We start from the raw sequence: 13,620 nt of genomic DNA on the forward strand, positions 1-13,620 counted from the left end.
GGACAAAACAGGAAGACCACCCTCTGTAAATAAGGAAGAGGGCACTTGCCAAGAACTTGACCGTGCTGGCACACTGATCTCAGACTTCTAGCTTCCAGAACCGTGAGAAATAAATGTCTGTTGTGTAAGCCACCCAGCGTATGGTAGTTTGTTACAGCAGCCTGAACTAAGGTAAGAGCCATACCTGGTTTCCCTCCTGAAGAATCTCTGCCAATTTGTAGCACTGATCGGTCAAAAATTTGTACCATTCTCTTTCATCTAAACAGTGACCTTCAGATGCTCCTGCTGTGAGGTATAGAGCTCCTCCATGACCGGGATGGTAATGAGTAAGAATGAAAAAAATTGCAAACAAATTTTAAATAGAATATTAAGTGGTCAACTAATCTAGGCTGTAGGAAGTGTATTATCAGAGGTGCTCCTCTAAACAAGAACTCAGGATATTCTTGTTTGGCCTTAAGTCTGGGAGTAGTGCCATGTGGAGAGGTGTGTCTGTGCTTGGAGTGCTTTTGATTTTATTTTATTTTTTTGAAGATTTTATTTATTAGAGACAGCAAGAGCCTGGGCGGGGGGGCAGGGGGGGAGGAGGTGGGTAGAGGGAGAGGGAGAAGCAGGCTCCCCGCTGAGCACAGAGCCTGAAGTGGGGTTCAATCCAAGGACCGTGGGATCATGACCTGAGCCCAAGGAAGACGCTTAACCAATTGAGCTACCCAGGCACCCCTGGAGTGCTTTTTAAAATGGGCCCTCAGGAGGAATCTTGTGCTGAAGATACTGTTAAGCATCTTGATTGTGGTGGGGTTTACGCTGTACATGGGATAAAACTGCATAGAGCGACACACACACACAAATGAGTGTATGTATAACTGGCAAAATGTGAATAAACTCTATGGTTTGTACTAGTGTCAATGTCATGAGTTGTATATTGTACTTATAGTTATGCCAGATGTTGACACTGGGGTAGGCTAGGTGAAGGGTACAGTGGAATCTGGCTGTACATTTCTTTGCAAATTCCTGTGAATCCATAATTATTTCAAAAAGTTGTTTAAGTTCGGCAGGGGGTACTCAGAATACTGGAGCACTTGATCTAAAACAGTGCACGGGGGATGACCTTCAGGCTAGATCTCATGCAAAAACAGTTCCTCCGTGCCCAGGCCCAAAGATGTCCCTGAAGAAAAGGATGAAGTAGGCTACCTTTGTCAGCAGATTAAAAATGCGTACAGAGCCTAGGAGAGCCTCCAGCTCCGTGAAGCTCTGTGTGCGTCCAAGTGGATCCCCCAGCCCCTTTTCTGGAAACCTGTAGGGCGAGCAGGTAGATAAGGCAAGTGAGCTGTGGTAAGCCCCCGGAACAGGCCTGCAAGCCCAGGAAACTCTGAACCACTGTATACTAATCTGATCGCTGTTCCCAAACCATATTGGCCTTGTTTAGCATCACTGCAGCTTAATTCAGTCTTCCAGCAATATTTATTAAGCACCTACCGTGTACCCTGCATGCTTCACTCCTTGCCTCACACCATATACAAAAATTGACTCCAGATATGTCTAAATGTGAGAAGTAAAAGTTTTTGTCAGAAAACATAGGAAAATATCTTCATTATCTTAGGCAAAGATTTCTTAAACTATATACCCCCCCCAAAAAAGCTAACCATTAAAGAGAAAAATGATAAATTGAACTACATTAAAATTAAAAAGGCACGATTAAGTCTGAAAAGCTAATCCACAGGATATGATGTGGGACCGCCTTGAGTGGTCAAGAAAGAAATCTTGAGACATTTTCAGTGCAAAAAGGGGCTTTTATTATAGCACAGGGACAGGGCCAGTGGGTAGAAAGAACTGCCCTGGGATTGTGAGGAATGACTGATTATACACTTTTGGTTATTGGGGGTTAGGGATAGCATAAGTCTCTTAAGGAATTTGGAAGCAAGGCTTCCAGAACCTTGAGGGGCTAGTTGCTGTTAAGATAAGGTTATTTAGGGGTGCCTGGGTGGCTCAGCCTGTTAAGCGGCTGCCTTCGGCTCAGGTCATGATCCTGGGGTCTCGGGATCAAGCCCCACATCCGGCTCCCTGCTCAGCAGAGAGTCTGTTTCTCCCTCTCCATCTGCCTGCCACTCTGCCTACTTGTGCTCTCTCTCTCTCTCTCTCTCTCTGTCAAATAAATAAATAAAATCTTTTTAAAAAGATAAGATTATGAGACCCTTCAGATGTATATCAGTGGGTCATACGTTTCAAGGATGATTGCTAACCACATCCAGTGGGGGATGTTTATGATTATCAGGGGGACGTAACACCAGAGTGAAGCTATAGTGATAAAACATTAAAGAGAGTCCTTGAGGGACCTGTAGGAGTGTTACAATCTGTATGCTTCAGAAATCCTGGCTGGAGACTGATCTGCAGCAAAGTCCAACCTTTGCTCCTTTTTCTCCCATCAAATAGAATAAGATATTTGTAATACGTATTTCTACCTACTGGGGAGAACGAATTTCCTCTACCCTTCAAGATCCTTCTAGCTGGACTAATAATCAACTTGATTTAAGACAGTTTAACAGGAGAAAGTTAAATTTAATTTCATACATACGGGGAATCCTCACAGATGTGGAGATTCCAAAGACAGTCAGGTGAAAAGAGGTACATACGTCATTCTGAACTAAGGAGAAGGGGGTAGGGGTCTGGCGCCTCAAAGGGATGGAATGCAATAAGGAAGATGAGTGAGTAAATGGTTGTTAAATGTTTGCGGGGCCACTCAGAAACAGTAGGACACAGAGGACTTTGATCAAATAGGCCTTGTTAGGTTTCTCCCTGTCTACCCTACCTAGTTCATATCAAAATATAGTTATCTATGGTGACAGCTCTCTTCCTGAGTAGGTCGTCTATCTAAATTCTTTTAGGCAGCTGTAAGGGAGGTAAAGAGCTTTTCCTGAATCTGCTGGGTTTTGATTGCTTTTAATTCAAAAATAATCTTCATGCCAAAGTGGCCCATTTTGGGGCAGCCTGCCCTTGGCCCCTACACAACAAAGGATTTGTATCCTTACCATATAAACTCTTACAAGACCATTAGAAAAAGGCAGATGACCAGAAAGAAAAATTGGCAAACGGCTTGGGCAGACAATTCACAAAAGGGGATATTTAAATAATAATAAAGATCTGAGAAAGACACTCAACTTTTTTAGGCAAATTAAAACCACAGTATGATACTACTACACACCCATTAAGAATGGCTCAAACGGAGGGACACCTGGGTGGCTCAGTTGGTTAAGCGTCCTCTTGATTTTCAGCTCAGATCATGATCTCAGGATCCTGGGATTGAGCCCCATGTTGGGCTCTGCACTCAGCAGGGAGTCTGCTTGAGGATTCTCTCTCTCCCTGTCCCTCTGCCCCTCCCCCCACTTGTGCTCGCTCTCTCTCTCTCCCTCAAAAAATAAATAAATCTTAAAAAAATATATCTCAGATGGAGAAGACACACAAACCAAATGTTGACAAAAATGTGTAGCAACTGGAACTCTAACGTCACAGCTGAAAGAAGTATAAGTTGGTGCAATGCTTTGGAAAACAGTCTGCTATAGATACTAGATATCTACTTCAGCATCTACTGAAGCAAAATGTGTACACGACCCAGCAAATCCATTCCCAGGTGGATACTTCACCAAACTGTGTGCATATTTTCACCAAAAAACAGAACAAAATGAGAATGTTTGCAGGAGCACTATTCATGAAAGCCAAAAGATGAAAACATAAATGTTCACAAACAGTAGGATGGATAAATAAGTGGTCATAAATTCAGACAGCAAAATACCTTACAGCAGTGAGAATGAAGGATTGCTATGTGCAATAACATGGATCTCACAACTGTAATGTTGAATGGAGTGAGGAAAAAAAGAAATAATCTTGTTTGAGTCCTTTCATTTGAACTTCAAAAAACAAGTTGTGGAGGCTGTTTTAGGGAAAAAGTCTTGAGCAATGGAAGGTAGAAAAGGCCCACAGTGACCCCCTTGCAGGCCTGTCAGGCAACCCACCTCAAAATATCGATAGGCCCTAACTAACCAATGGGCTACTTACAACTAGGCAGTTACCAAAAAAGGGAAGATACCATATGTCACCATACCTCCTTCCCTTCCCCCTTTAAAAACAGCCCCCACACACTGCCTCATGGCAGAGAGCCTCTCTTCTGCTGTCCTGCCCACCACTCCCTTGTGTGTATTCAATAAACTCCTATCTCCTTTGTTCTTCCTCAAGTGAATTCTTTCAACCTTCCATGCCATCGCTTCCACTGATCCTTGCCCCAATTTGGGGGCCCACATCCGATCAGACACCACATTTAGACATCACACAGGTGTTAGTAGTTAGCCCTTGGGAGGGAGCTTGAGAGGGTTTCTGGGCTGCTGGTTATGTTCTGCTTATTGACCTGGGTGCTGGCTATAGTGGTGTCCTTGTTTTGTGAAAATTCCTTAAGCAGCACTCTATACTTTGTATCCTTTTGATATGTACGTGTGTTGTACCAGTGTGAAAGTTTGCTTAAGGGGCGCTTGGGTGGCTCAGTCCATTACGCATCTGCCTTCAGCTCAGGTCATGATCTCAGGGTCCTGGGATCGAGCCCCATGTAGGGCTCCCTGCTCAGCGAGGAGCCTGCTTCTCCCCCTCCCTCTGCCCCTCCCCACCACCCACTTGTGATTTCTCTCTCTCAAATAAATAAAATCTTAAAAAGTTTGCTTAAAATAATGAAAATCCTTGCACAAAATAAACTGGAAATACCTAGGTAGGAATTACAAGAATTAACTGAGATTAGGGCACCTGGGTGGCTCAGTTGGTTAAGCATCTGCCTTTGGTTCAGGTCATGATCCCAGGGTCCTGGGATCGAGTCCTGTTTCAGGCTCCCTGCTCTGTGGGGAGTTGGCTTCTCCCTCTCTCTCAAATAAATAAAATCTTAAAAAAAAGAATTAACTGAGATTATTTGTAACATTGTTTATTGCATTGAAAAGTCTTTACAAAAAGACACTGTGCACAAATAGAGGTGGATCTATAAAGGATACAGCAAACTGATGGCTGATGAGAGTAATGGCAAACTTAAAATGTAGCATTTTTATTATATTTAAGAGTTTTGTTCAAAAAGGATGCATCAGAGTAGTTTGAAAGGATACTTTACATTTAATAAAAAATATGTGCAAATATTTCCAAATGTACATGTTTGATTTTTTTCATTTGTTATTGAAATTCATATACAAACACTGGAATCTTATCCTATAGGTTAAAAACATAACAAAGACAACTTCAATTTCAAGTAAAATCTCCATTGACAATACAGATTTAAAAGTATGGTTACTATTCACAAAATGCACAGAAAAGACAGTATTCCTAGAGTGTGCTTGGGAAGCAAGTCAGACTGTGGTCTTGTCACAAGTAGACCCAAGACTTTACAAGACTCTAGCCTTATTGTAAAATGGAACTTTGATATTTCCTTCAACTAATTAAAAAAAAGGGGTAGTGCATATTTCCTCTATTAAACAGAGGTATTCATCCATTTTCTGCAAGACTGTTATATTCACTCTTAGAAGATTTGTCCTGTATAGGCAGGTATTGGTGTGGAAATTGGATAATATTATAATCCTGGTTAGGCTGTTCCCAACAGGGGAGACATCTGTCCTAAATCAGTGAAGGACAGTACAACCCATAAATGAAAGAATATTGTAACATTGCAATCCATTGCAAGTCACTCAAATTCCGGTACGCAGAATAATTTGGGTAAGGGGAAATGACAGGGATGCTTTTAGTTAACCAGTTTGATATGACCACTGAATCCGTCAGAAGTAGATAACTTGTTTCTGATTGTATTTAAGAAACAGAAAGATAAGACATGCTGCCTTTGGATAGCCAAACACATTTGGAAATTTCACACATTTGTGCCAAAGGTACAAATCTCAACCAGGCAAAATAGTATCTTAGTTGGCGACCTGAGTATTTCTTTCTCCCTAGAAATTAAGTACAACTTTACTCACTTCAGTGTGAAATACATGGAAATAGTCCTCAGGACTAAAGACTATATATTATATATAATACCTAGAAAATCTTTGGCACTCAGGAAAGATTAAGTAAAAATAAAAGATATAAAATGTTCTGGTTTAAAATATGGATTTTTAAAAACCTAAGTATATTTAATGTGTATATTCCAAACCAACGTTTTTCTTTTGATATTAAGCTCATTTAGAATGTTCTGTCTTAAAAAACTCATTTTAAACACAGATTTATATAAGGATGTTCACTTTTTAGATTTTTTTCTGGAAAGGTAGTCAGAATTCTGTTAAAGATCACATTTTTACATGCTGCTAAAGTTTTAGAGAAAAATATAAACTCAGTCATATCAAAATTTTTGTTCAACACATTTTTTGCATTAGATTTTAAATAGACCATACCTCTATAGACCTATACATGATGATCATTTCTATTAACTAAGATAAATGAAAGCTGCATTTTTAAGCTAGAGACAGTCTGTCATATATTTTATTTGATCTTAATTGTGATCCATGACGATTATCATATCAAAAAATGATTTCTACAAACCACAATAATCTTATTGCTTCACTTCTCTGAATCCATGTTTCTAAAATAGATCAGCCTGGTTCTGTAGCTTTTAAGTGAACCTTTTTTTTCTTTTTTCTTTAATTTTGAACTCTGGTTACATATCTGGTCACATGTAATCACACTGATTATTAAGTACTAAGTTTGTATTTTAAAAACTTTGTTGATGTATTTACTAAAAGTGATTTTTGAAGACTTTTCTTGATAAATGTGTTAATAATTAAATTTCTGCATTTATTCAGTGTAGCCCTACACTGTGACCAGTGCAGCTCATGGGTATCAAGGTCAGTCAGAAATGGATTTCCCTTTAGGATAATCCTTCCTGATTTACCTGCCTACAGAGACTGTTGGGGCACACTTAGCCCAACTAAACAGAGGTACACCAGTATCCACGAGAACACTGTTAGCAAATCTGTTGTGGGGCGGGGCGGGGAACAGCAGCATAACATCAGCAGATCTGGACATGGCTAAATCACCTGGATAATTCTCCTCACCATTTTGCACATTTTAGAGGTAGGCTATTTATTTTATGAATAAAGCCTTTTAAAAAATTCTTAATGGTTCTCTTTCATTGGTTAAGAGGTTAAAAAAAATTGAAGAGGTTAAAACATCAAATGGAAAGAGAATGAGTGTTTCAAGTCCAAAGAAATAGTCAATGCAGAAAATGTTTGCATAGAATGACATCGGTGGGTGAATTTTGCCTTGCAGTTCTTGCTTATAGCAATCTCCTGAGCTGGCTTTCAGGAAGCAAGACTACGCATAGCCTGTGGAAACAAAGGGGAAACAAAGTGTTCATACAAATGAATTCTCCTTTAGTCTACATGCTCTTTGTTTTTTACAAATATGATTTGATAGTTTGGGTTACTCACATTACTCTTCTTAGGTGTAGGGTAAAAACTTAGTTTTGTAACTCATTCTTAGATTTATTTAAAAGCAACAAGCACTATTTATCGAGCACTTTACTATGTACAAGAGTACATAGTACTTTTACATGCATCCTTTAATTTTCACAACGCTGTGAAGTATTACTATTTCCATTTCACATGAAGAAACTGAAATGAAGACATGGTCAGTAATTTTCCCCAGGCTACACAGCGAGTAAGTATTAGATTCAGAGATGGCACACATATCTGTCTGATTCTAAAGCTCATACCCTCTACATCTGATAATAATGGTGGATTCTATGTTGGCTAATTGAATTTAAATAATAAAAAAATAAAAATACAGCTCATACCCCCAAAACCACTCCACTCTACTCCTTTGCTACCTACAGGAACCCTAACTGAATGATCCTTTTATCTGTTACCTGAATAATGATGCCATTAGTTTATGTGGCAATCCGAAAATACTTCTGTAATGTGGCAAGTTCTTAAGTTCCAATTGTTTTAAAAGATTTTATTTATTTGCCAGAGAGAGAGAGTGAGAGCATAAGCACGGGGAGTGGCAGGCAGAGGGAGAAGCAGGCTCCCCGCTAAGCAGGGAGCCTGATGTGGGACTCGATCCCAGGACCTGGGATCATGACCTGAACCAAAGGCAGATGCTTAACAACTGAGCCACCCAGGCGTCCCTTTAAGTTTGAATTTGATGAGTTTTTACTCAACTAAGTCAGCCTTATAACCACACTCATAAACTACTAAAGCTGGAAGTACTTCTATGCTCAAGAATGACATTCCCAGGGGCGCCTGGGTGGCTCAGTCGTTAAGCATCTGCCTTCGGCTCAGGTCATGATCCCAGCGTCCTGGAATCGAGCCCTGCATCAGGCTCCCTGCTCAGCGGGAAGCCTGCTTCTTCCCCTCCCTCTCCCCCTGCGTGTGTTCCCTCTCTCGCTGTCTCTCTCTGTCAAATAAATAAAATCTAAAAAAAAAAAAAAAAAAAAAAAAAAAAGAATGACATTCCCAGACTCACTAAGCTGGTGGACTAAGGATGCGGGACCTCTGATTTTCACCCTAGCAATGTATTTTCTCCACAAAAATCTCTGCCTGTCATCCTCACTGCCTGATTATACCATAGGGGTCTGAATACTATTCTTCTCGACACCTTTTATCCAGATCTGGAATAAGGCAGAGAAGGCATGCTAATCAGATTTGCCTATGACACCAGTAGGATGGATAGTTAATATGCTGGGTGATGAGTTCAGAATTTGAAATTAGATCAGTAAACTAGGACCAACAAGATGTAATCTAGCAAAAATATGTGTAACCCTGCATTAGGGTAAAAAACCAATTACATAACTATAAATGGGGAGCCTAGCTGGGCCATAGTTTGTGTAAAATGACCAAGTTTTTAGTTGGCACCTGCTCAATAGAAGCCAAGATTTTGAAGAGTGCCTGGGTGGCTCAGCTGGTTAAGCATCTGACTCTTGATATCAGCTCAGTTCATGATCTCAAGGTTGTGAGAACAAGCCCCCTGCATTGGACTCCATGGTCTGCAAGAGTCTGTTTGAGAGTCTCTCCCTCTCCCTTTGCCCCTCCCTCCTGCTCACTCTCTCTTTCTCTCAAATAAATAAATAAATCTTTAAAAAAGAAAAAAAGAAGACAAGATTTTGATGTGGGTGCAATGAAAATAAACACATTTTAAAGTCGCAGTAATAGACATATTTTGACAAGATCAAGGTCGATTGTGGTTGTGTAATTTCCATGCTGACCTAACTCCACCTGGGATTTTGTGTCCCATTCTTGACAAATTTTGTGCCCATGAGGAATAAAGGGAGCTAGAGAAATCTAGCCTGGGGTAGAGTCTGTTGGACCCCCGAGAGCTACTCTCAAATATGTAAGGGCTGTTCAGTGGGAGGGCTTGTGTTGCTAAAGAAGGCAGATCTCAGTCCACTGGGTAGTTATTAAAGAAAGGCTGCATCTAGTTTTGGAAGCAAAACTAACACTTGGAGACATCCAATCATGTGACAAATTCCCCTGAAAAGCTATCAGCTGCCAATATCTGGAAATGTTCACACACAAGCTGAGTGTGATGAGGGATGGAGTAGGAGAGATTTCTGCAGGGGCTAGGATGTGGATGTCTTGATATTCCAAGACATCTTTCAACTTTAAAATTCCTATGATCTTCCTTTGTTGGTCCCATTTTACTTGGTCGTGGAGCCACAAAGATTCAGTCAGATACATTTAGGTCAATGTCCCTAGGAAGAATCTGATGTCCCAAGAGCATCAGAAATACATGGGCTGTCTCAAATGGAGGAAGTGGCTTGTTTACCATTATCAGTCAGAGGAAGAAAGTTCCATGAGGTTCCTGTCCCTCACATAGTTCTCCTGAAGCTTATAAAACTCCTGGGTTAGAAATTCCCTCAATCTACCTTTCCCCCATCCCACGGTCCTCAGGTGGGGAAGGAAGAAGACATATGCAGAGGCTTAGGTATAAAATCAGGACCAGTGTGTTGGCTGCTTCCAATCACTGTGCCTATATGTCTGGGGCAAAAGTTCCCCAAGTACTTAATGTCTTCAAGGGACAATTCTTGTTTTCCATTTTCCCCTTTCTACGAAGCCATCCTTTTGGTATATTTTTAAAAATAATTTTCCCTGAATGGTTTTAGTCAGACATAGTCACTATTTGTATTATGCTATTCAGTCAAGGTTCAGTACAAATTATTTTTGCTGAAAGGAAATAATGATCATACCTCATCCTGGACATCAAGTTCTTCTTCAATCAGCTCTGCTTCCATTAATTCAAGAGGATCTTTACAGTCTTGGATGAGAGTAATCTTGACCAAGAGAACAGAAAATATTTATTGGAAAGACAATGACATCAGCCCACCCTGATGCTCCTCTGAAAATTATTTGAAGCTTTGCTGGTGCTTCTCATCTATAGTCTCCACACCGCATAATCCTTTTCAGCTTTCTTGTTCTTTTACATTTCCCACCTCAGGATTTTTCCTCATACTAATTTTTCACATTCAAGTGTGAACTGGCATGGCTCTCCATTGTCTCAGCTCCTTCTCACTTCTCTTCCCCAACCTCTGAAGTGTGTACTGCTTCCAGAGTCACCCTGTCTGCCTAAATGACTCAGCAGTCAATTGTGTTTCTCCTTCAGTGGCGGAGCTGAGAGCACTTAGTACCCCATCGAGCATGCAGTGAGTGCCCAGTGAAGGGCTTGTGACTGATGGCAAAAAGCCGTCCCCAGCTGAATTGGATGAAAATTAATTTTATTGGAAATGGAAGCCAGAGTGTATGGACCACACAGGTTGGTTGTTCGGGGAAGTTCTGCTTTTTAGCACTAGTATGCAATTTAATCTTCCACACAGAGGAGACCAATAACAATTTGGGCCTTGGTTTATGTATGAAGGATACTTCTAAAGCAACTCCAGATGTGTATCAAGGCAAGGGCGGTGTTTCGAAGTGCTTTTGAGTGACTTTTCATCTCAGAAATAAATAACCCAATTCTCTTTGCTCAGGGGGAAATGCATTAGAGACTTAAGTCCCTGTGCAGATGGTCATGACATAAAAGTTAGGGGACAGGTAGCACCACCAGTTGAGGCTATCCTGGGATAATCCTTGTGATGGTCAAATAAAGGGACATGGGGGTATGGGGCTTTGTGCTAGACAGTGAGGGCACATACAAGTAAAAGTTCCTGGTGTGACAGGTCATCAGGATTGCTCAACCCTCTACCCAGTGAACCAGTAAGTGTATGATATAAGCGCTCAGTGATACTCAGTCTAACACTTGTTCAGGGCCAAAAAAAAATCCACCCCCGCCACTCACAAGGCCTCCCTGTTGGCAGACAAGATTGAGTCTAACCCTGGAAGGGGCACTCTTGGTCAGTGGTTTCTGCAGCATTCCTGGCCTGAGACCTTGAATCAGAAATAGAGTAAAAACAAATAACGAAACAACCATTTTCATGTTGAGAAAGAATTTGACACCTCACTTCTAAATACTTCCAATGTGAGGGTTTTTTTTTTTTTTAGATACTTTGTGTGATCCTGCTTTGTTGTTACCTATTGGTTAGAAAATTTTAAGTTAGAAAGTTTTAGAAAAAGGTTTATGAGTTTTCAAAGATCAGCATCTTGCATGTAGCTTGCTTGCTTTCTTCTTCTTTTTTTTGAGATTTGTGGTTTTACTACTTGTTTTCTTTTATGTATTTCAGATCCACACCTTGGTATTTAGTACTAATATTTTCCCCAGCAGCATTAAGCAAGAGCTGAAGAAAATAATGCACTATTGTTTTCTAAATTAATTTTACTTCAAACATCAACTTCCAATCTACAATAAAAATCTACTCATCCTAATTTTTAAAAAGAAGGAACCAATTGAAAATATAGTACACTGTGTCACTGGACTAATTACTATTGTTATTTTATAAGTATTTGTTTTAGTTGCCCAGATTCACTGTCAGAGAGTCTATGAAAGAAGAGGCTCTTGGACCAGGCCCAATGACCCAGGCCAGTGACCTGTCCAATGACCCAGTCTGGAATGCTCGGCTCTCTGGGGGATATGTCTGGAGAGTTGACAAAATAGGGAGGCTCATGGGAAACCAGGGTCTATTCTATTTTGTTGGAAAGAATTAACTCCGGGCTGATTCATTACTTTTCTTTTTTCCTTTTTCAAAGATTACTTATGACCTAATGGATCCTATTTAAAGACATTTACCATCGAGATTTTCCAGATGGCTGAAGATTTAAATTGTACTGTGCATCGTATATACAAATCACAGAAAATCCAAGATTCACCACCTATATTCTAAAAAGGCATTATTACAGCTAATGCCTATTTTTATTGGTAAACCCATGCATTATAAAATTGATATGTATCAGGTACTACCAGGTGCTTTCCTATAAACTATCATATTTAGTCATCATATCAACCCAGTAAGGTAAATGTTTTTACTCCCATTTTAATGATGAGAAAAGTGAGGCTCTGAGAAGTTAAGCAGGTGGCTCTAAATCCTAGTAGGCTGGGATTCAAAACTAGATTTGTGCAGTTTTTGCTCTTTACAGAAATTGTGGTAGTTTAGGAAAGATACCTATGTAGAAAGGTTAAATGTTTACCGTTTCTAAAATGGAATCTTGACCCTCTCGAGATTTAACCTGGTTCTGTAGATGGAGGACAGCATCATGGACGGTCAAGAAGAATATGTCCTTTCTAATGTTATCATTAAAGAAATCACACTTCTCCAATTTTTCTATCAGATGATCTTCAAAAGAAAGAAATAATGTTCAGTCTCTAGGAAAGCACGTTTTTGTAACATCAGCCAATACTAAGTTTTGTCAGCTCCTCCTTTTAATTGTTTTCCCCTCATTTTCAAAACGTGACCCTGCTCTAAACTGGCTGAGTTTCTATTCCAAAAGCACATGGAATGGTTGTACCATACTGGTTGCTTTAGACAGCCTTGGTTCCTGACCACCTTGTTTTTGCCAGTGTACCCATCCTCAGGCTGCTAGGAGCCTGGATGCTAATGGCTCACAGCTGGGCCCTTCTCTGAAGAATTTCCTTGGCCACCAGTTTATACCCCAACCTTGGGTGGCCTGCAGCCCTTTACTGACTGATATGGGCGTAGAAAGACCGGCCTGCTTGCCTCAGGAAGGATAACCCCGTGACGCTCTTCCTGCTGTGTACCCCCTATGACATCAGGCTCAGGTAGACTTCTAAAACCATGTCTTTGTCCAGCCTCTTCCATTAACCCCTCTGGAACTTCTCAGGCATACTCTCAATAAATCACTTGGGCAAGAATCCTTCTCAGGGCCCGCTTCTAGACAACTCAGCCTAAGCACTAGCATTTTCCTACATACATACACTTGTGCACAGACAGACACAGACTCAGACCCTAGAGGATTCTCTACTTCTAAGGGATCCAAATCATCCCCATGGTAAATTTTTCCCATTGACCCTGCACTGCTGTCAGGACATGGCTCACCAGCTCTACTAAACAAATTGGAAGTAATATCTTTTCAGGTTCCAAAAGGCCCTCAGAGGGATTGCACAATGGGTAGAGTTTCTGTTTGTGGCACTGAAAAATTCTGGGAACCAGTCATTGTAAAGGTTGAAAAACACTGTGACTCTACTTAATGCCACTGACTTAACTGTACACATCAGCGTGACTAAAATGGCAACTTTCAT

General features: G+C 40.6%; 1 protein-coding gene across 1 annotated transcript in view; it reads right to left on the minus strand.

The window, feature by feature from the left end:
• Window positions 1-7,301: 7,301 nt before the first annotated feature.
• Window positions 7,302-13,620, minus strand: part of SLC26A4 (solute carrier family 26 member 4) — a 45,315-nt gene continuing 38,996 nt past the window's right edge. Inside the window, exons 18-20 of the mRNA XM_028094522.2 lie at window positions 12,552-12,697; window positions 10,187-10,270; window positions 7,302-7,325 (exon numbers count right to left, since the gene is read on the minus strand). Coding sequence (XP_027950323.1) covers window positions 7,302-7,325; window positions 10,187-10,270; window positions 12,552-12,697 — 254 coding nt within the window. The remainder of the gene's footprint in view (window positions 7,326-10,186; window positions 10,271-12,551; window positions 12,698-13,620) is intronic.

The sequence above is a fragment of the Eumetopias jubatus genome, unplaced genomic scaffold (genome assembly GCF_037043125.1).
Source record: "Eumetopias jubatus isolate StellerSeaLion01/CBP00866 unplaced genomic scaffold, mEumJub1_p1.0 scaffold_14, whole genome shotgun sequence".
NCBI classification, from domain to species: domain Eukaryota; kingdom Metazoa; phylum Chordata; class Mammalia; order Carnivora; family Otariidae; genus Eumetopias; species Eumetopias jubatus.